General features: G+C 42.2%; 1 protein-coding gene across 1 annotated transcript; it reads left to right on the top strand.

Annotated features, from left to right (window-relative positions):
• Nucleotides 1-5,175: 5,175 nt before the first annotated feature.
• VCPIP1 (valosin containing protein interacting protein 1) lies at nt 5,176-20,897 on the top strand. Its single transcript, XM_005506515.3, has 3 exons — nt 5,176-8,030; nt 14,190-14,276; nt 17,331-20,897. Exons 1-3 carry the CDS (start codon nt 5,327-5,329, stop codon nt 18,200-18,202), a joined length of 3,663 nt encoding a protein of 1,220 aa, XP_005506572.2. The 5' UTR covers nt 5,176-5,326; the 3' UTR covers nt 18,203-20,897.
• Nucleotides 20,898-22,053: the final 1,156 nt, after the last annotated feature.

Raw genomic sequence — 22,053 nt, 5'->3', positions numbered from 1 at the left:
TCATATAGATTTAAGTAGAGCTTTAACAGATCAGTGACTGCGCATATGCTGCCAACATATAAATCAATACGGGAGTGTGTTAGTTGCTCAACCTATTTTATTTTGAGGCATTTATCTTTTAGACTAATAGGATTGTACTGTTCCTTCAATTTGTATTTGACAGAGCACTATGGAAAACAGATACATATTCACAGTAATTGCCATTGAGACTTCCACGTAATCAGGTTACACATCTAAACTAATAACACTTACATTTTCCTCTTTTTTAACGGTCTATCGCCCTAAAGATTGATTTTCTATTGACAGTTGCTGGACACTGACAGTCCTGATGAATCCATTTTGTTTGCCAGTTGTGCTGGGATCAACTCTCAAAGAAGTGTTCAGAATAAGAAATGTGGGGCCTTAATTTTGCAGAGGAATTTACACGCAAAATCTATTCAAGTTCTTGCAAGATAGGGCCTCAGAACCCTTTTGAGCCAAGAAATAAAAGGAAAGCACAGGTAAAAAACCAACGGTGCATCTGTTGAGCAGCTTGTCTTGGATGCTGAGATTGTCCCTACATGGGACTCAGCTGTAGAGCTGTTCTTACCAGACAAGGCTGTACCCGAACAAACACTGGGAACGCTGGCTTTGCAGCAGCGAAGCTTTTGAGCAGGTTATTTGGATAGTTGTAATTAGTATTAGAGCCTCTGCCCTTTTCATGTTGTTTTCCTAATGTGCTGATGTTTTGCTGACACACATACCACATTTTGAGCAGCCCAAATTTGGCCTTGTGTGTAGGAATGACATCAGTGTTAACAAAGCGCAGCTATTAGTGGTGTGAAATGCAGAACCTGTTGCAATGGCAGCAGTTCAAGCTCCGACTCTTTGAAAGCACTGAAGGAAAACAGTTTTTCATTTTGGAGATCATTGTAAAGCAGCAGAAGAGGGACATGGGAATTATTCAGTGGGACGTATCCGGGAGAATAAGCCAGATGCTGTTTTCTAACCACCATCAACTAACTATTAATTAACCCAAAGGCTTATGAAATCTGCACCGAGGTTGCTCAGTGGTGATCCCTGCCCTTCCAGAACACTGTGCTGGGCGCACGCTGCCTCTGAGGACAAGGACACAAGGAGGTCTGTGACCAACACCATAACTTTGGCACACAGCAGTGAGCCTGCTGGTTGGTGCTCAGGCTTTTAGCAACACCTGGTTGAGTAAAGGGCGATGAAGTATGTACAGTTCTTCAGCAGCTTGGAAGTCAGTGCAGGATGGGTTTAACATGAGTGATAAATACAGAAGTCTTCACTGCATGGAACTCAAAGCTGCTGTGTGCAGGTGAAGCACATACTGTTGTTGACTCCTTGTAGACAGCTGGTACTACTAATAGTATTTATGACATTTTAAGTACTATCCCGTTGGGGGCCTACCCGTGCTTTTTAGGCACTAGGGTATCACATGCAAATAGAAAAAAGCTGCATTCATTGTGGGTTGTGATGGTAGTGCCATCTTCCCTCTAGCTCACACTTGTGTTTTTTCTCTCCTCTTTCTCTAGTGTAAGACTGAAATATAAAGTGCTTTTAAGGCCAGGTCAGGCAGAACTGCTAGTCTTGCAGGCTAGGCAGGATCAGCTCTGCTAGGGATCCAATGCAGATAACGCAGATAACTTCCTTTCTCCATAATGCATGGTATGGAGAGCACACTGAGCTGTAGCTGGAGGCTGATGATAACTTTCACTTCTTGACAAAATAGAGTATCTTCTGCTTTATCATGACCTGGTCTTTGGCACGCTGCACAAGCCTTTTGTTTCTGTTCAGCTGGAAACTTCTGTCATCGCTCTTCCAAAGAAACAAGTCCCTCTGAAAAATAATTGCTTTTCACCTGGGAATGACCCATTTCCTAAGGGTGAATGACAAAGAAGAGAGGCAATAGAACTGAGTGAAGATCAAGCTTAAAATTTTAGATCTTGCATCCTGGGCCTGAAATGAATGCCTGGTATTCTGCCTGGCAGTGCTCGGTTCTCATGAACAAAGCAGCATGGGCGCAGTTATATCCTGTTGCTGACAATTACTCTTCTGACCTATTATGAGTGGATTTAACTTTAATCGGTGTGATCTTCAAGTACGTGGTAGATTTGAAAGTAATCTTACTTCTCTGACTGTGAAGTTGCTGCTTGCATTGCCTGTGAAAACAGTGCGGTTATTGCACGATCTCTGGCAGGACCATTGCTGCATCTCTGCAGCATAAGCTACTCACAAGGCAGACACTGGATTTCCCGAATTTTCCTTTAAGGCTGCTTAAAGATTTAGCTACTTGTATGAACTGTATTCAGTGATATAACACGTAATTTTCTTATCCTGTTTGCCAGGTACAGTGTATAAAGCTTGTAAATAAATATGCATTTGATTTGCATAAATTATTAGCTTGCCAGAGAATTGTGATTTTTATCGACGTTTCTGTAATGGAAGTTTATTGTTGCAGAAATTGCTTGGGCAATCAATCATGATGATAAGTCTGCATGTAGCTGGAATGCTTGCAAATGTCATTCATTAAAAAAATTCATGTTAATTAGGGTCAAGTCATCATAGAAGATAGATTTCTCTATTGAATTTCATTTATCAGTGAAATTAATGTAGGGAATAGGAAGGAGAAATACTTTTGACTTTACAGTCATAGTTTATCAAGTGCTTTCATAAAAACATCTGGCTTGAGAAGTAAAGAAAACATCAAAATTTCTGTCGGTTTTGACAGTAAAAAGCTAATTATTTCACCAGGGTGCTACCTATTATTTAACACAAAGTACAATTAAACAATGACAGAAGTGTTTATCTCCCGTAAGTGAAGAAATGGATCGCTCCAGAGGCTGGCAGTGTTACAGAAAAATTATTTGATGTTCCTTCAAAACACAGGCTGGGTTAGCACAGGATTGTCACCATCCGATGCCCTGAATGGTGCCCATTCTCAAGAGCTTCCACACAGTTTCACAGAGGACAGAAGGTCCCCTATGTGCATTTTTACTGCGTTCCCGCTACTTATGAAGGGAAGAAAGGAATGAATGGCCAAAGACTGCTGATTTATCCCCAAGTACAAGGCACATTGGCAGGATTATGTAGCTGCTGCTGCTACCTTACTGTCATACACATAAAAAAGCATTAGTAGCAGGCAAGAATGAAAATCAGTCTCATAATTTTCACCTTTTCCTCTTCAAACCTGTCCCAGATTTTGAAAGATCAGATTAAAGATTATGCTGTGGCATACATACATTTACACACACATATGTATTTTCTGTACTTACTGTAACTGGGCGGGAATGAGCATGCACAGCTCGGCTGCTGTCACTGGAAGGTGGCAGTGCTCAGTCTGTTGCAGGGCCATGCCTGGAGCCATTTTTTTCCTCAAGCCTGTGATGAAGCACACAAACAGTATTTTTCTGCATGTATTAATCATCGGAATCTTTGTAACTTAAATGTCGGCTGCATAAATGGCTTTTCACAGATTAATGAAAATGAAGCATACTCTTTATATTGGAAAGTGCAAGCACAGTATGTTCTCTATGATTTTTATCATAATTTTAAAACTTTTGGGTGACTATAGAATAGGTAAGGCCTTGGGATGTAAATGCCAGGTGTTTGGTGGAACTGGGATGATTGAGGAGGGAGGAAGCCGTCGTTTTTGCCCTTTTATTTGTAGGGCTGGGTCACTTTGGTACTTGGCAATACCCATTGAAGTGCCACCTTGTCCTCCGTAAGTTCAGCTTTTGTTTTCCTTCTTTAGAGGATAAACCAGTGCCTGGAGAGACTTCCAGGCAACTTAAAAAACCCCATGTGCTGGTCCTCCATAAGTTCAGCTTTTGTTTTCCTTTATTAGAGGATAAACCACTGCCTGGAGAGACTTCTGGGCAACTTAAAAAACCCCATGTGCTGGAAGTAACTCTCCTTGAGCTCTCGGCACGAATATGCTGCCAGCCCACTATAATTAGGCTGGAAGTTGTGAACATTATTCCCTTTCATTTTTGTGAAGTATCATTTCAGACGGCCACTGGAGATAACATAAGTGTCATTCCCTCATTATCTCCTGTAGCACCAGCAGGAGGGATCACTTGTGTTAACAACTTGCTCTCGCGTCTCCTCGTGTGTGTTTCACACTATCAGCAGCCAGCAGCTGGGGAACACCTCTGTTTAGATAGCTCACCTCCCGCAGTACTGGCCTGGACAGAAAACCCCACCGAGCGGGTCTCGAGCTCCAGAAAGCCCGGGGAGTTCACAGAGCAGGCACAGCGCTGCCACCAACACCATCCCCGGCTGCGGTGATGGCCTGGGCAGGCACTGCGTGCTGGAGCCCGCTGCCCATGCCTGCATCCACGGCTGCCCAGGAGGACACGCTGCCAGCCATGCTGTCGGCAAACCTCCGTGCCCAGGGAGCCAGGCGCTCAGCCCTGGGCACTCAAACACCCCTGCGCAGCAGCGAGGGGCAGGCTGGGGCCCAGCCACCGGCTGTGCCCCGTTCTGTCAGCCCCTGGCTGGTGACAACCTGTTGGAGCTCGGCCAGGCAGCGCTGCGAGGAGACAGCGCTGAAGCCGGGGGACAAGGCCCGGCAGCAAGCACCGAGCTCCCAGTGCCCAGGCAGGGTGAGCAGCCTCCCTCCGGTGCCTGCCCAGAGGGACAGGTGACACAGGGGGAGCCTTGAGCCAGTGTTGGTGCTGGGGGGGGGCAGGAGAGGAGTGTACATCTCGCGTTGTCACCTCAAACATAGCAGCGTGCCCCTCCCCCACACCCCGCAGCGGGAAGCGCAACAAGCGCTTGCAGAGCGCCCTAAGTGTGTCCCTGCCGGCTCCCTCCCTCCTCCGCGGCCCGCCCGGGAGAACACTACACTTCCCAGAAACCCCGCGGGGCGGCGCAGCCGGCACGGCGCGCCCCGCCCCGCCCTCCGCGTACCGCAAGGCATCACGGTCCTTGTAGTCTTCGCGCTCTCCCCTCTCCCTTCCCCCGCCGGGCCTTGGCGGCGGAGCGGACTACCGCTCCCGGGCGCCCCCGCGGCGCCGCGCCTGCGTCGTTGGCGTGGAAGTGCGAGAGGCCGTTGCGTTGCGGGCAACGGCTCAGGCAGCGAAGAGGCAGTGAGCGGCGGCGCCGGCGGCTTCCGTGTTTGCCGGTGGGGGGGCAGGCGGGGGTGGGGGAGCGGAGCGGCGGCGGCGGCGGCTGCGGCGGGAGAGCGCTCGGTGGATGGGCGGCGGGCGGACGGCAGCGGCGGCATCTGTCAGGTGGCGGACGTTACCCGGGGCGTAGGGGATGAGCCTGTGAGGGCGGAGGAGCGCGGGTGGGGGTGCAGCCCGGCCGGAGCAGAGCCATGTCTCAGCCGCAGCAGCAGCAGCCACCGCCGCCGCCGCCGCCGTCTCCTCAGCAGCAGCCGCAGCCGCCGCCTCCGGCCGCCTCCAAGAAGCGGGACCGACGCATCTTCTCGGGCACCTGCCCCGACCCCAAATGCCAGGCGCGACTTTTCTTCCCGGCCCACGGGCCGCAGAGCAGCGGCAGCATCGAGTGCACGGACTGCGGGCAACGCCACGACCAGCGGCAGCTGCTGGCAGTGGAGGAGGTGACGGACCCCGACCTGGTGCTGCACAACCTGCTGCGGAATGCACTGTTGGGCGTCAGCGGTGCCGGGCCCCCCCGCAGGAACACCGAGCTCGTCAAAGTCATGGGCCTCTCCAACTACCACTGCAAGCTTCTGGCCCCCATCCTGGCCCGCTACGGCATGGATAAGCAAACTGGCAAAGCCAAGCTCCTCACGGAGATGAACCAGGGGGACATCTTTGACTGCTCCCTCTTGGGTGACCGTGCTTTCCTCATTGAGCCGGAGCACGTCGAAACCATTGGATACGGAAAGGACCGCTCTGGCAGCCTCCTCTACCTGCATGACACCCTGGAAGACATCAAGAAGGCAAACAACAGTCAGGAGTGCCTCATTCCTGTCCACGTGGATGGGGACGGCCACTGCCTCGTCCACGCTGTCTCGCGGGCACTTGTTGGCAGGGAACTGTTCTGGCATGCTCTGCGAGAGAATCTAAAGAAGCATTTTGAGGAGAATCTGAGTCACTACAAGGCGCTTTTCCATGACTTTATTGATGCAGCAGAGTGGGAGGACATCATCAACGAATGCGACCCTTTGTTTGTTCCTCCAGAAGGTGTGCCAATGGGCCTTAGGAATATTCACATCTTTGGTCTGGCCAACGTGCTTCACCGGCCTATCATCCTGTTAGACTCCTTGAGCGGAATGCGAAGCTCCGGCGATTATTCAGCAACGTTCCTCCCTGGTCTGGTACCTCTAGAAAAATGCATGGGAAAAGATGGCATGTTGAACAAGCCAATCTGCATTGCATGGAGTAGCTCAGGACGTAACCATTATATTCCTCTAGTTGGAATAAAAGGTGCTGCTTTACCTAAACTGCCTAGGAAGCTGCTTCCTAAAGCCTGGGGAGTTCCTCAAGACCTCATCAAAAAGTACATCAAGTTAGAGGAAGATGGTGGGTGTATTATTGGAGGAGACAGAAGTTTGCAAGATAAATACTTGATGAGGCTTGTTGCTGCCATGGAGGAGGTTTTCATGAGTAAACATGGGATCCATCCCAGTCTTGTGGCTGATGTACATCAGTATTTCTACAGAAGGACTGGTGTAATAGGAGTCCAGCCTGAAGAAGTCACCGCAGCTGCCAAAAAAGCAGTGATGGACAACCGCCTTCACCGGTGCCTCATCTGTGGGGCCCTTTCAGAGCATCATGTTCCTCTGGAGTGGCTGGCTCCTGGGGGGAAACTCTATAACCTGGCAAAAAGTACTCATGGCCAGCTGAGGCCTGACAAAAATTACAGTTTTCCTCTGAACAGTTTGGTGTGTTCTTACAACCCCGCAAAGGATGTCCTGGTACCAGACTACAGTCTGAGTAGTTTGACTGCTTGTAACTGGTGTCACAGTAACTTAGTGCGTCGTGTCAGAGAAGATGGATCCGTTTCATATTTGGATGGAGACAGAACTAATACTCGGTCTGCCGGTGGCAAATGTGGCTGTGGATTCAAGCACTACTGGGAAGGTAAAGAATATGATAATCTCCCTGAAGCTTTTCCTATTACTCTAGAGTGGAGTGGAAGAGTGGTGAGAGAGACAGTGTACTGGTTCCAGTATGAAAGTGACACATCTCTGAACAGCAATGTGTATGACGTAGCCATGAAACTCGTTACCAAGCACTTCCCTGGTGAATTTGGTAGTGAGATTCTTGTTCAGAAAGTTGTCAACACAATATTGCATCAAACTGCCAAAAAGAACCCTGACGATTATACTCCTGTAAATATTGATGGTGCTCATGCCCAAAGAGCTGATGATGTACAGCAAGGACAAGAATTAGAGTCACAACTTCCAACCAAAATTATTTTAACTGGACAGAAGACAAAAACTTTGCACAAGGAGGAGTTGAATATGAGCAAAACTGAAAGAACTGTTCAGCAGAACATTACAGACCAGGCTTCCATAATGCAAAAACGGAAAAGTGAAAAATTGAAACAAGAGCATAAAGGGCAGCCTAGGACTGCATCTCCTGGGGCTGTTCGTGAGGGGCCATCATCCGCACCTGCTACACCAACAAAAACCCCGTATTCTCCAACATCTACAAAGGAAAAGAAAATTCGAATAACCACAAATGATGGGAGGCAGTCAATGCTTACCCTGAAGTGCACTACCACCTTCTTGGAACTACAGGAAAGCATAGCGAGAGAATTTAATATTCCTCCGTATTTGCAATGTATTCGCTATGGCTTTCCTCCTAAAGAGCTTCTGCCTCCCAAAGAAGGCATGGAAAACAAGCCTGTTCCTTTGCAGCATGGTGACAGGGTCGCGATAGAAATCCTGAAAGGTAAGGAGGAAGGCAGGCAGTCTGCCTCAGCGCACTCGGCCCACGCCATGAAGCATGAAGATGTTGCTGTGACCAGTAAAATCTCATCGAAGGAACTGCAAGAGCAAGTCGATAAGGAGATGTATTCTCTCTGTCTTCTAGCAACACTAATGGGTAAGGTTGACTTCAAGTTATACTTTAAAATTGTATTTTTAAGTAGAAGATAAGATTTTACAAACTCTAGTTACACGCGTCTCTTTTTGCCTTAAATTTAGTGGTGGAGAAGGTTAGTTCCTTTATTCCTCTATTAGAAGAACATTTAACATGTTGTCAGTGATTCATTGAGTGCTGTGACTTTTTAAAATGTGTATATGAGATACATGTTCTTTCTTTGGTATGAAGGCCTCTTCTAAAAATTGCTGTTTAGAAGTTGTTGCATTTCCTCTTCTTTCTCTCTATTGTTTCTCCTGTCTCTCATTAAGCACACACATCTGATGTGTATGTATGTGAGCTACATACTCTCTTTTTTCCCTACATCTCCCTCAGGCTTCAGGAAATAAATTCAGAGCAGAGGTGAGCAGGGAACGCTGAATATCTGCTCACCTTTGTAATGAGATAAAATCCTAGCATTTCTCCCCACAGGGAGTTGCATTGGTTTAAGCATATCATCACAACATGGTATCCTTAGCTAATCAGCTAATTTTAAGTGAAGATCTGGTCTTTTTAAAGAGCTGTGAGAAGTATTGTTGCAGAATGTAAGCAGAAGAGAAACTGAAAGAAGCCAAGCACAGATTTGAATCCCAAAGGTAGACAACAGGGGCGTTGCAAAGCTATGCTTATGAATTGTCAGTCGTATAAACCTGGCCAACTGTTAATAATTGAAGACGAAAGGACTTTTCTCAGGTGCCTGTGGTTTCTCTTTTTGTATTTAGACTCAGGAGACTTGGACCTTCATTTGTGTACTCTCTTCATCAGGTTTCATAGTTCTTGCTGTTTACTGGCAGGAAGTAGGACAGTAATTATACATTAAGTCCTATGAACTAGTTGAATAGTAATGCTTACAGGTTGTTTTTTATTTTTTGTGGGAGCCTTCTCTTTTGCTGGAGGGATTTGGTGTGGCTGAAGCATGTGATGTTTTAGAAACAAAATAATTACATAATCACAGACTGGTATAATATGTCAGAAGTTCATAATGCAGAACTTTGCTTCTTTTCCCCACCTGATTGTTAACTCCCATGTCTCTTGCAAGATAGTGTGCTGAATCACTAGCCAACTTGTCACCCTGACATTTACACCGCGGTTCCAAAGTGCAGCAAGAGGTTAGGTTTAAAAGCTGTCTTAATTGTGAGATGAAGCTTAAAAGAGTGCTTTCCTGTTTTCAGAAAATGCTCCTGAAAATGTAGTTATTGGCTTACAAAAATCTCTGAGGTGCTTTAAAAGTATCTCAGTGACTTCAGCATTAAGGTGTCTTTTTTTTTTTTTTTTTCACAAGTATTTATCTATGAACTGTGAGCTGAGCATGTATTCAAGAATCATTTTTTGTCTTTCACTCTTGTTACCGTTAGACTCTGCTTTCAAAGCACAGGTTAGAATAGAATTTACCTCACCGTTCTCTGACTGCATCCTTTTTGCATTACTAATAGAAGTAAAAGTGTCAGCAAATGATAAACCAACCACTTACAACAGCTTTATGCAGCTACTGAATAAGATGCTATTTTTATATAATCACTTTTCTCATCAAGGCTTCGCTTTCTTTCAAAGATACTTATGGTAAAAATCTAGACAGTTGACTACTTACAATTGTGATTTTTTTCAATGGGGAAATGAACTCGAAGAAACTTCTTAAGTCTTTGCACTTTGTTAAGAGTGTTGGGGTGGCAGTTTCTCAAGGTGGCATATTCAGCCTTTCTGGGACAAGAAGCCTCAGCGTTTCTCAGTTATGTTTCTGTACTCCTAAAAACCAATGCTGCGAAGTTCTGAGAGTCAGCTTATCCTGAGTGTTTCTGCTGTAACTTTGTTCTGCTGAAAGCATTCATCTAATACAGTTAGATTAGAATGCGTAGAGGCAAGATGCTGTTGAAATAGCTCTCTCGGCCAGATATGTTTTGTTTTTTTCAAATGCCCATAGTGAAAGTGTGTCTTCCAACATCTATAATTGTTCATTCTGGATGCTTAAAAGTTTTTCTTTCATACAAGGTCTCCTGTAGGCTGACTTGATGCTTCTTTATTATTTCAGTTATTAGAATCTTTCTTTTCTGGTCTCAGCTAGTTAACATATTAAAAATTTAGACTATGTTCTTTAATTTTTATGTATACAACTTAAAAATAAGCCTTGGGAAATTAGAAACTGTAATTTCTGGACTACATAGCTTTACAAAAAAAATATGCATAATATGCTTTCTCCCCTGTTTTTATTTAGCTTCAAATACATAATTCAACAAAGAAATTACTAAAGGAATTTTAATTTTACATTTACATTAACATAGTTAAAACACTACATTTCTAAACTGATTTTTATATACACCCATGCAGAAGCACTCCAGATACATGCAAGACACGTACGAAGCTATTTTGATTGGTTTGCTTTGCATTGATGAATATGTCAGTACACAAGAAATCAAAATAGCCAGATTTAAATTAAATTTATTAATTGAAACCAGGTTTTGCTTGGATTTAAACAATTCGATTTTAAGCCAGTTGTATTTCCCTGTAACCTGTGTTTATCAACTGAGCTTTTGATTTGTTTTGCACTTCTCTGTGTCCTCTCTGCTGTACAAAGTGATGGTCTTGGGCTTCCCCTGCCGTAGGTTAGTCTGCACCTGTGGTTTTTCAGCAGTGTACGAGGTGTGTGGTTGGGTAGGATGGGCTTCATTTGTTGCTGTACCTTAATCTTGTGGGGCTGAGGTCTGGTCTGGGGGAGTGTGTACAGCTGTGGGAGTAGCATGGAGAACATTGTCTCTTTGATAAATTTAGTGTCTTGAGTGAGATTTTAATCTAAATGATCACCAGAATTAACTTGTGACCTATAAACATCTTACATCTTGTGATAAACAAACCCAAAACAAACAGTAAAACCTAACTAGCAATAAAAATGTGCAAACCTCATATGTAATTTGTTTGAATCAAACATGTTAATTCCTGTGGTCTGGGAAAGTCCAGTTGTAATTGTGGTGTTTTTTTTTTTTTTTGTTCCAATCTGAGATCTCTTTATGAAAACAGCATTGTTAGTTTGTATTTCTTTCAGTGGCTGATGCTTTTGTTTTGTGAGCCCTGCTCTCCACACTTCTCTGCATGTAGTCCTTGCTTAGGTTGCATAAAAGCCTCTAAGCAGCAATGCTGCTCTGGTGCAAGGCTTGAAATATCATGCTCTGAGTGAACAGGGAGTGCCATGAATGTGTGAAACTGGGCTTCTTCTAGAAGCCTGTGGTTGTCTTGTGTGAGGAAAGGGGACTCCTTCACCCGAGAATGGATTGCTGGGTGCAGCAGTATGGGAGCCCTTCATACGGAGCCAGATGCTGTGTGGCTGCTGGCTGTGGCATCCCCAGGCCTCAGTCAACTGATGACCGTATTCTGTTAGTTATCTGTGTAGTGGTTATTTTGATTCCGGTGGGCAGTATTTAAACCATCAGGAAGACTTCAGCTTGCTGCTGCTGGGGGGGAAATAAGGAGTCACAGCTGGGATGCTCTGGAGCCATGGACTATAGGGGTGTGTGTGTCAAAATGTAAATGAGAATAGGGGTGTGGGGATAGCAGTGAACCTTTTGAAATAGCAAAAATGTCAGAGTGTTATCAACTGTAATTGTCCTCCCTCCATGGATCTGTTTGAAGAAGAGGGAAAGCACAACAGTGGGGAGGTTTGTGCTGGTTTGACTGAGAACGAGTTCATTTCTTCATGCAGTTAGAAACCTTTCTTTTTCATAGCTAGCACAGTCTTTATTTGGAGTTAGTTTGAGAACAAGAGAGAACACCCCAGCACAGAGTTAATGTTTTTAATTGCACAGGTCTGAGAGCCCAGGGCGTTCTGAGTGCTCTGCCCACAGGTGTGAGGCATTGAGGAAGGAGACCATGGATGGGGCAGAGCTTGACTGACATCCAGACTGATCAATTAGAGTATTCCATCCCATTAGCTTCATGCTTCATATTTGAGAAAAGTCAGGACCTTTCGGGTCTCTGGCTCGCGCTTTCTCTTTCTTGCTCTTTTTGGGCGTTCTTGCTTGCTCTGGGGTGCAGCTGGGGGAATTTGATTCAGGACATTTAGTTCAGCCTTTTTCTGTTTTGCAGAGGCTTCTGGCCTTTCTGCCTTTTTTCTCTCTGAAATCAGCTGTGGGACCAGGTGCTGTTTCCTGGGATTGGCTGCTCAGTGTGTTCATGAGGAATTGCCTTGAGTATCTTTTATTTCTATTTCATATATATATGTATATTTACTAGTAGTGTATTAGTATTTTGATATTTTATTAAACTGTGTTTGTCTTAATCCAAGTTTCCCCCTTCCCTTTTGATTATTTCCCCTATTGGGGGTGGGTGAGGGAGGGGGTGAGTGAGCAGCTATCATTGTATTGCTAACTCAGGTTAAACCATGACAACATTTTTTTTTAGTGGATCAGTGAAAGATGGAGAGGAGCTCCAAATTTATTAGCAAGTCAGTAGAGAGGAGTTATCAGGATAAAGTCAAAAGAGAAGACCTCCTTGTTCGGTAGATCATGGAAAATAAGAAAGACCAGTGGTTGGTTTTAGCTGGATGTTCTTACTGGGAAGTGAAGGCCAAATCTGTGAGCTCGATGTGCAAATGAACACAATGAATCAGAGCATATATGGTTCAAGGGAATGCATTTTAAATGAATCAGGTTATGTAGGTCTCCTGTCTTTAAAGTATCTAAAGGCAAAACACGATGAAGATGCACTGCACCTTTTTGTAGAGAATGGAGACTTAAATAACACCTGAAGTGGAGAGGTGAGCGACAGAACCATGTGGTGGGGGGACAGATGAGCAGGGGAGTGTGCGGGGTCCTGTGCCTGTCGGGAGGGGAAACAGAAAAGTTGGCGAGTGGCTGGAAGGGTTTCAAAGCCTGACATGGCCCATAATGCCACTGTCACAAGGGTGAAACCCACAGGGTGGGATTTAGATGTGCCATATATTCAGTATGTGGAAACTGTTAAAAACAACTATTTACTTTTATTTTGCTGTCAACAGCAAGCAAAAAAATATTGGTAGGTAATATTTTATAGCCTTGCATATTCCAGCCATCTCTATTCCAAATAGTAAGTGCATCCAGTTGATTTTAGTTAATGATTTACATTCTCCAATTTTAATAGAAAATTGAGAGACATGGTTATTGAGATTTCAGTGCCTAAAGAAGGATGCGATTTCTGTTTGAAGCATCTCAGTATATTCCCTGAGTGTTTGATATAAAGTGGGAAAAACAATTTTATATGAAAATGTATACACTCAGTAGCTGTTTCTGCATCAGGAGAATGGAATTTATCAGTGCTTTTTGTTGACAGCTACATCACACGTCTTCTCCAAAGCAGGTAAGTGGTCAGCAAAATAAGGAAAAGGGTGCAGGTAAAAATAGAGATTTAGCAGATTCTGTTAGGTCACTGATATTCTGTCTTTGTAACACAATTTTTTAATTCTTTTTATTCCTTTCCTTATATACTCTTGTTTTTTTGTTTTGTTTTGTTTCTTTCTTCTCAATGGCATTTAAAGTTGTCATATTTCAATGCCATTTTTGGCATCTTTGAAAAATGCCCGTTACACAGAACCGCTGGGGCCTCACAGTTGGCATTTTGTTTGTAACTCTGAAGCGAAGCAAGGTGCAGACACAGCTTCTGCAGAGCTGCCTGCCTGGACGTTTGCGTCGCAGCTACAATATAAAGTCTCTTGTATGGCAGCTGTGAAGTGGAGATTTTTGAGAAGGTGTAGGGATATAGAATAGAGGTTTTATTTAATGTGCAAGGGTACTTGCTTGAATCTTGGAAGTGTGTTAGCAATTTCCTAGTTTTATGTTGAAAGCATAGGCTAGGAGGGGATTGGAGACTTGTGCGTCAGGCCTGGCAAAGAACCAAGAGCTGCAGCTTGGATCAAATCAGGTTCAGGAAACTTTGTACTAAGAAATGTAGGATATTTGACTGCAGACGGTGGTTATATTTTCCTGAAAGTTTCTCAATATCCTGGGCTCCTCTTCTGTAAATTTGCAATAAAAATTCAAATTCTTAATTGCATAGAAGAGAGTGAAGATTCATCTTTTAATTCAAGAAGTTACATTTTCAGTCATTGTCTATAATGTTCAAATATGTCTGTTTAATTCTAATGATTGTGTTTGATTTCTACAGGAGAAGATGTTTGGTCTTACGCAAAGGGGCTTCCTCAGTTGTTTCAGCAGGGTGGAGTATTCTACAGCATAATGAAGAAAACCACAGGTATTTTTTGGTTTTGTTTTTATTCTTTTCTTCATCTGTTTTCAAACCTTTCAAGTGGAAAATTTATATTAAGTCACTTGTAAGCATGAATATATATTTATTTTATTACCATGGTACATTTTCATAATATTGTAGAACTCCTTATGCTCCCTCAGAGAGCTTAAGACTGGGGAATCCGACCAAGACTAGTTAGTTAAACTTAAATGTTGTCTTTTCTGAAATTTTCTCTACAACCATACATCTCCATTTAAACTTATTGAAGTTGTTTTTACAATTCAGTAAGTCAACTGATTTTTTTTTTAATATTTTATTTCCCACCCCCTGGAAAGATCAAACAGAAGATCATAGGACCTATTCCTGTTATACTGTAAAACACTTACTGGAGAAGCAGTTCATCTTTCTAGTGTGCTTCTTAGGAGATATTTCATACAGGGGCACTGCAGGTTTTAAATTTAAATGTTTGGTTAATTTTATCTTTCATATTCCTAATACTGTTGTTCAAAAGCAAAGCTACCCCCTTCCTGCATTACTAAATGTTGCAGCTTGGACTGTGTGTGGGATAACCAAGCAAGCAGTTAGAGCGTATCTGATTTTTAGACAGCTGTACAAATACTACCTGCAAAGAATAACATCTGTTTCTTTAGAGAAAAAAGTACTATTCCGTTATTTTTCTCATTTAAAATTTATTTTCTTATTGAAGTCTTTGCATTCATAGTTTAGCTTTTGTGGTTTCATCTGTAATAATGATTCCTTTGCTGCTTTCTTACAGTTTTTTTTTTTTTCCTAGGCAATTTTATCAAACTTAACTTAATTTGGATTATTTCTGGAAACAGTTACTTTACCACGTAATTTCTGCTCTGTTTGCAGTAACTGAAGTGCGTGGTATACTCAGTGCCCGCTATCTCTCACTGAATTATTAGCCTGGGTAATAGAATTAGCATGCAAGTGTCCTATAGCAGATCTGTTTCCTTTTGGTTTTCTTGCTTTTACTATGCTTGTGCATTAAAGACTGGTGTGTTGTTTGTGGCAAGTGAATTAGCTTAAGCAGTGCCTGATGGAAAGGACATTTTGTCTGATTAATGATTGGCCAGAATGGAGAACCTGAAATTAATCCAAGGGATTTTAACCCACCCGGTCATTAGCGCACACGAAAAAGCCTGACTTAAAAGTCATTTCTACCAACTGACAATGTAAGAACTGAGACTGAGGGAGATGATATTCTGTATTTAAACATTATTGCATTTCTGTGCGTGCAGGTATTTTTTGCTACTCTGGTAGGTAGAATTACTTTTTTCAGCATTAACATATTTGTATGATTTTAACGTTTTATGAACTACTGAATTTCCACATTAAACAATTAGAGTGTGCAACATTTTTTTTCCCACTTAAAGAAGCTCCTTATGTATTTGTAATATTTTAATTAATGTAATAGCTATTATACTGGACTTCTGGAACAAAGCTTTCTTTCAAGCCTAGGTACTGTTAATCAGTTAAAATTTGATTTAGTAGATTTCATTTAAGATCTTATTTTGAGATTTCAGGATTGCAATTTCTGAGGCATTTTTGGTCTATCCTAGAAGCTGTTGCAGCACTCTCTTGTGAATGAAGGTTGAGCTGGTAAATGATGTATTTGAAATATATTCTTCAGGCTAAGTTAGACAGATAGGTGTGTGGGGTTAAATTTGGTTCTGTGTGTGTATTGGCTGTTTGGTTATTGGTTCCCATCGATAAGTAAAGAAAGGAGCTACATGTCTGAAGTCAAAATAAAATCTCGTCTGTAGATTCTCTTTCACTGTAGAAGTATGTGAATCAGAAGCTGTGGAGGATGAGAGAGATTGGTCAGTTGGTTCATTAGTATAAAACCAGTTTACTAATGTTTGAAACTGTTTGAGTGACCTTATTGATGCCCAGGATACTTGTTTTGACAGCATTGTATTTGATAACACAAATAGGATTTGCTTGTTGTGTTTCTTCCCTTCTGCACAATTTCTGGTGTTTTTCTTCAAGAATTGTAAGAAAATATGAAGAAAAAAATCCCATTAATTTATCTATTCCTGGCACTTAAAAAAAAGTGTTTTCTTTTTAATTGTAGCTCTCCTTGCATAGCTGAAAGGAGCTGAAGCGAAGCGGGTTGTTGCAGCCAAGTTTTCGTCTGCAAATAGATTTAACTCATAGAAACTTGTTGTCACTTAAGCAATACCTTACTGATTTTAGTGCAGCCTGTATGGGATAGAGTTGAAAGAGTTATTTTGTATTTTATGATGATAAACTGGAAAACCAGATGTTGCTCACTTTTGACACAGAGCAGCTTCAGAACTTAAATTTGTTTGTGAAGTCTCAATTTTAGCAGACAATGGGACAGTGGGGCAAGTAGCAGACAGTGGGACAATGAAACAGCAGATCAAAAATATTAAACCTCATGTTTGTTTTATAGTGGTTAATAGTTATAATCTCTGGGACTACTGAGCACAGTAAGCTTGAAACACTTCTGCTTGTCTAGCAACTGTTCCTCTCTGAGAAGACAAATAGCAAATTTGAAATTCCTCAGGCTTAGCAGCCGTTGTACACCCAGAAATCCTGCTACAGTTCTAACTAGTATGGAAGTGGCCTTTAATAGTACTGCTCCAGATAGATGTTGATTTGAAATGTGCCCTTCCACAGTTTTCTGGGGGTTTGTTTGGTTTTGTGTGGGTTTGGGGGGTGATGGTAGTGATGGGGTTTTGCTTGTTTTATGTTACTGCAAACATATACTATTTCTTTAACTTCTGTTGGATTATAACTTCAAGTCTCGGCAGAGTGGTTATTTTACGTAGGAGTACTACAGTCCTGTCTCTTCATTAGAATCACTGTAGAAAGCAGCAGCCTCTTAGAGGTATCCTGTGACTGCTATTGTATGGCATAGAAGCCTAAATTGTTTTCCTCCCACGGCAGAAAGTTTCAGTGTGTTTGTTTTTACAAACTTGATGCAATAAGTTGAAATACAACAATTACTGTGTATTCAGAGCATGCCTTAAAAGATGTTAGCACTTTGAATAACTTTTTCTGTCTTTATAGGTTTGGCTGATGGCAAGCACTGTACCTTTCCGCATCTGCCTGGTAAAAACTTTGTGTACAATGCAGCAGAAGACAGGCTGGAGCTGTGTGTAGATGCTGCCGGGCACTTCCCTATTGGTCCTGACGTCGAAGAGTTGGTTAAAGAGGCCTTAAGTCAAGTGCGAGCAGAAGCTACTTCCAGAAGCAGGGAAGCGAGCCCTTCACACGGAATGCTGAAGCTGGGTAGTGGTGGAGTAGTGAAAAAGAAATCGGAACAACTGCATAATGTAACTGCGTTTCAAGGAAAGGGCCATTCCCTAGGAACTGCATCTGGTAGTCAGCAGCACGATCAAAGAGCCAGGGAAACACCACTTTTAAGAAAGCATAGCACAGAAACGGACTTCAGTCCTTCTGCTAAAATTGAGCCTTCTGTATTTACAGCTGCTTCTGGTCACAGTGAGCTTATCCGAATCGCGCCGGGAGTTGTGACAATGAGAGACAGCAGGCAGCTTGACCCCACTTTGATTGAGGCGCAGAGAAAAAAGTTGCAGGAAATGGTCTCTTCTATTCAGGCTTCAATGGACAGACATTTGCGGGATCAGAATGCAGAGCAGTCAGCATCAGGTGATTTATCTCAGAGAAAAGTAGAGGCAGTGAGTTCAACTGCTAAAACTGGGAGCTTTCAGGCTGGCTTAACCGAACCGTTTTCTGCACCAGGTGGCACTGAACACTTGAATACCGAATCAACTGATGGTAATGTGGTGAATTCTGTGGGATCAACATTCCCTGCAAGGTCTAAAGCACAAAAGGGAAATTCTGTTGAGGAGCTTGAGGAGATGGATAGTCAAGATGCAGGAATCACTAATGCAACTGAGCCAATGGATCACTCTTGATAGGTTAAAATCTAATAAGGATAGAAGAAATTACTGTTCAAATGTCATGTTTATTGGCTGGGCCACACAAAGTGATTAGTTATTAAATCTTGTATGTATGTCAAAGATTATATCATCTTATTCAGTGCATGATAAGCGTGTGATTGGCAATAGCTTTCAATATTACCATACTGCTGCCCAGGCTGGCTCTGTTACCTGTAAATTAGTTATTAGGAAATGCACTGAGATGAATATCTGCTGTAAATGTGGGTTCTTGAAAATTCTTTTTAGTTCCTTAAAAGTCTTAAATTTTAAGCCCATGTAAAGTTCTTACCGTGCTAGTTTAAGGTTACTGGAAATGCTAGAACAGGTGAAACTAGAAAAGTGACAAAGTTAATCCTGTCCCAGGTACTTAATTCCACACAAAAATACACTATAAACATGAATGATACATAAATTTCAAAAAGCAACTGAAACTAAAGTAAATTTGATAATGCAGCATATACAGTAATTTAATTGCATTGTGCTGGCATGTCCTCTCATTTAAAAATTTTTTCATTCATACAGCAGGATAAACTTGTCAGAAACTTCAGAGTAAGTGTAACTTTAGTAAACTCTCTAATTCCTGCATATTGTCAGTTTAGGCAAGTTAGGAAAAAGGCCACTTAGTGTAGGATGAAGACAAAGTGAATGTGATGTGGTTGTGCATTGCTGGCTGAGCCAACACAACCATTTTGGTGCTCTGTTACTGAGTGGTAGCGTGGTTTTATTTCCTCCCAAAAACCGAGCTAGTCAGATGCTGTGCAACTTTTCATACAACTACATGAGAGAAGTTGGCAATTGCAAGAAACAACAAAAGTTCAATGGCAAATCCATTGCTTTTAAGAGACTTTGGTTACTAGTGTTGGTTAGTAATGGCAAAAATTAAATGACAGCTGTCCTCTTCAGAGCAAATTAACAATTTATTGGAAAGAAATGACTCTCTAACATACATTATCCTAAAGTGTTCAGTGATAACTGAGCTTTTGGAAGCTCGCTGTTGCCTCCATGGAAACAAGGAACACATGCTGTTTCAGTGTCTGTAGGACTAGCCACCCCTGTTAGCCTCACTTCAGCTGGTGATGCAGGTTTCCACTTCAGTAGCGTGTTCATCAGACCTGCAGTGCTAGTTTTTAAGAAGCAGCCGTTGTGCTTGCTCCCTAAGGATGGAATGTGTCTCTGATACTGCACTTTGCTTCCTATCTTCATAGTCATATTTAAGTGCACTATTGTTGCTTCCTCTAATGGTAAAATAACATTGAATGGATGAAAGATGTTAATACAGCTTCCAAGGAATTAAGAGCATTTAAATAGTGAAGTCTGTGTTTGTGCACTTGTGGGTTTCTACCAGTTCACAACTGTTGCTTGTATTGTATATGTTTGTATTCAGAAAAGCCTCCTCACTTTTTACATTTCTAATCACTTAAACAGTTCTAAGCACTAGTATGATAAAATGTCCCATGAGACTGAGAGAGGATTTATTTTTGTATGTAAAAATTAACTGAAGCAAGCCACTTAAAGAATAGCTCCCGTTTTGTCCAAGAAAATTAAAACACCTCTGATCATTAAGGTTTTATGTAGAGGGAAAAAATATTTTATGATTTAGTACACTCCTTATAGGTAAAAAATAAGAATAATCACCTTTTTACAAATAAATGAAACATTTTAAGATCTCAAATTGCTAACCTGTAAGTTACCATTTTGGAAGCTTGGAATGTATGAAGTACTTTGGCTGAGAAGATCTGACCTTGCAGAGGCACTGATGAACTGGCAGGGCTTATTCAATGAGAAACAGGTTGCACATGCAGCGGCTGGAAGCCTGCCATGACTGAAACGGAAAACATTTAGTCTCCTGTGAATCAGCCTGGCTCTCTGAAGGCTGCTTCTATATAGAAAATGTTGAGTAGAGGCTTGTGCTTTGTCACAGTGTGAGGTTTAGGAAAGTGTAGCAGCGGCGTGTTCCTGGGAAGGAGTTTAAGTCAGGAGGGGCTAAGGGGGAGGATTGTCCTGGGTCTCTTATATTTTAGACAAGGTAGCTATCACTTAGGCATTTTTAACCTTTTATTTAGAAAAAGTGTCTTCCTAGGCTGAAAAAAAATATGGGCAGTGTATATGAGAGAATTTTAAGTTTGAAATAAATGGAAATCTTTATTGCACATCATCTTTATTTCAAGGGAAGATGCTCACTTCTTTCATGCCTTTCTGGTAAGACTACAGAAGTTTGTGTGCCTTTTACTGTGTAAAGAGGAAGGCTTGGTTTAATTTTGACACACTTCCCATTTCAGCAGTAATTTGACATTTTCCCTCTTACCTAAACAGAAATAGACAGAGATAATAGTTCTGTTTGACTCACCCTTTGAGTCATCTCAGGTCCACTCAAGTCATGTAGATCAGAACTCTCCAGTTTCCAAAACAAAATTGTCACAAAAAGGAACGGTAAAATGATGTCAAAATCGCAAGATCCACTGATTGAATTCCTCTGGTGTAAAGCAGGATTGTGCATATTTCTTTGCAGTGTTCTTATTTCACGTCGCTTTCTCATGCATCTAAATATCAATGTTTTTGAGAAAGATGGCTTTGATACTCTCAAGCGAACCTGAACTTCATCTACATGCTGGTGAGATGTGTAACTGTACAGAAGTGAAATAAAGAACACTGAAGTGTAAGTTTGAACAGATCTTTCATTTGATTGCTGGCAGTGGGTGCAAATGTAAATTGAGGCAAATCTGTGTTTCTGTCTCGGGAGCACCCCTGTGCTTGTTAGATGTCCCTGTTAGAGTCAGGAAGATGGTGGTGGGGCTCCAGGGCAGGGAGGACTTTGACTCATTGTGGAGGTGAAGCTGTGTCAGTGGAACTTCTCAAATGAGGTGAGGAGTGTCCTTTCTCAAACCAAACCAAAACAACAAAACCTAACAAAAAAACCCCCACAATTTCTTGGTGCTTAATTGCCTGGGGACAGAGGCTGTGGTTCTAAATTATTTTTGAGTACCTGCCTTGATTGTTTTCTTGTCTAGGGGCCAACTACCTTCTACACAGTGTCTCCTGGCAACGAAGTCTTAATCATTTGAAAATCTGAAACTTTACTATGACTAAGCCCAGTTTAAAAAAACCAACCAACCAAACAAACAAACAAAAAAAAACAGCAACAACAAAAAAAACCCCAACTAGATTGCTGATGAGCATACAGGAAAACTCAAGAGAACAGATCAGTTTTCCAGGCAAATGCAAGATTTTTACTACTTCAAATGGCTGCTGAGTAAGGTTGACGTTTTCATACTGCCATTTCTCTGGGAATTGTTTGCACTGCGTTGAGAGAACATAAATAGCAGCTTTTCAAATAAGTTAGTATAAATATATTTGGGATGCTTGCACTGTTCTGGTCATAGAACAGCAATGTATATTGTTGTTTTTGTGAATTCCATATAGTTTACTTCTGATAGATATAAAATGTGAGCTAGACGTTACCTCCAACAGAACACTGCTGCAGCTTCCCAGAGGCGCAAGGCTGTGTGCTGACAACCGGCGCACTTCCAACACCAAAACACTTAATTTACAGTCTTTCGAAAGTAGAATGTATTGTCACTGTCACAAGGTGAGCACAGTCACTTGCTACTTTTTCAGTGCACTGAAAATGCCGGGTAATAAAATTCAAAGTATGTTTACAATTGGGAGAGTGATGCTTGATCTGAAATGTAGGTGAAAGGAATGACTGAAGAAGATGCCACTGTTACCTCTACATTTGTTTGGCTCCCATTTTCAAATAGCAGAATCTACATGCTTTTGTAAAATAATCATAATATTAAGTTGATCCTTATGTTAAAAAAAAAGAACAA

This window comes from Columba livia, chromosome 2 (genome assembly GCF_036013475.1).
Source record: "Columba livia isolate bColLiv1 breed racing homer chromosome 2, bColLiv1.pat.W.v2, whole genome shotgun sequence".
In the NCBI taxonomy this organism is placed as follows: Eukaryota; Metazoa; Chordata; class Aves; order Columbiformes; family Columbidae; genus Columba; species Columba livia.
This window is presented reverse-complemented; position numbering and strand designations above follow the sequence as displayed.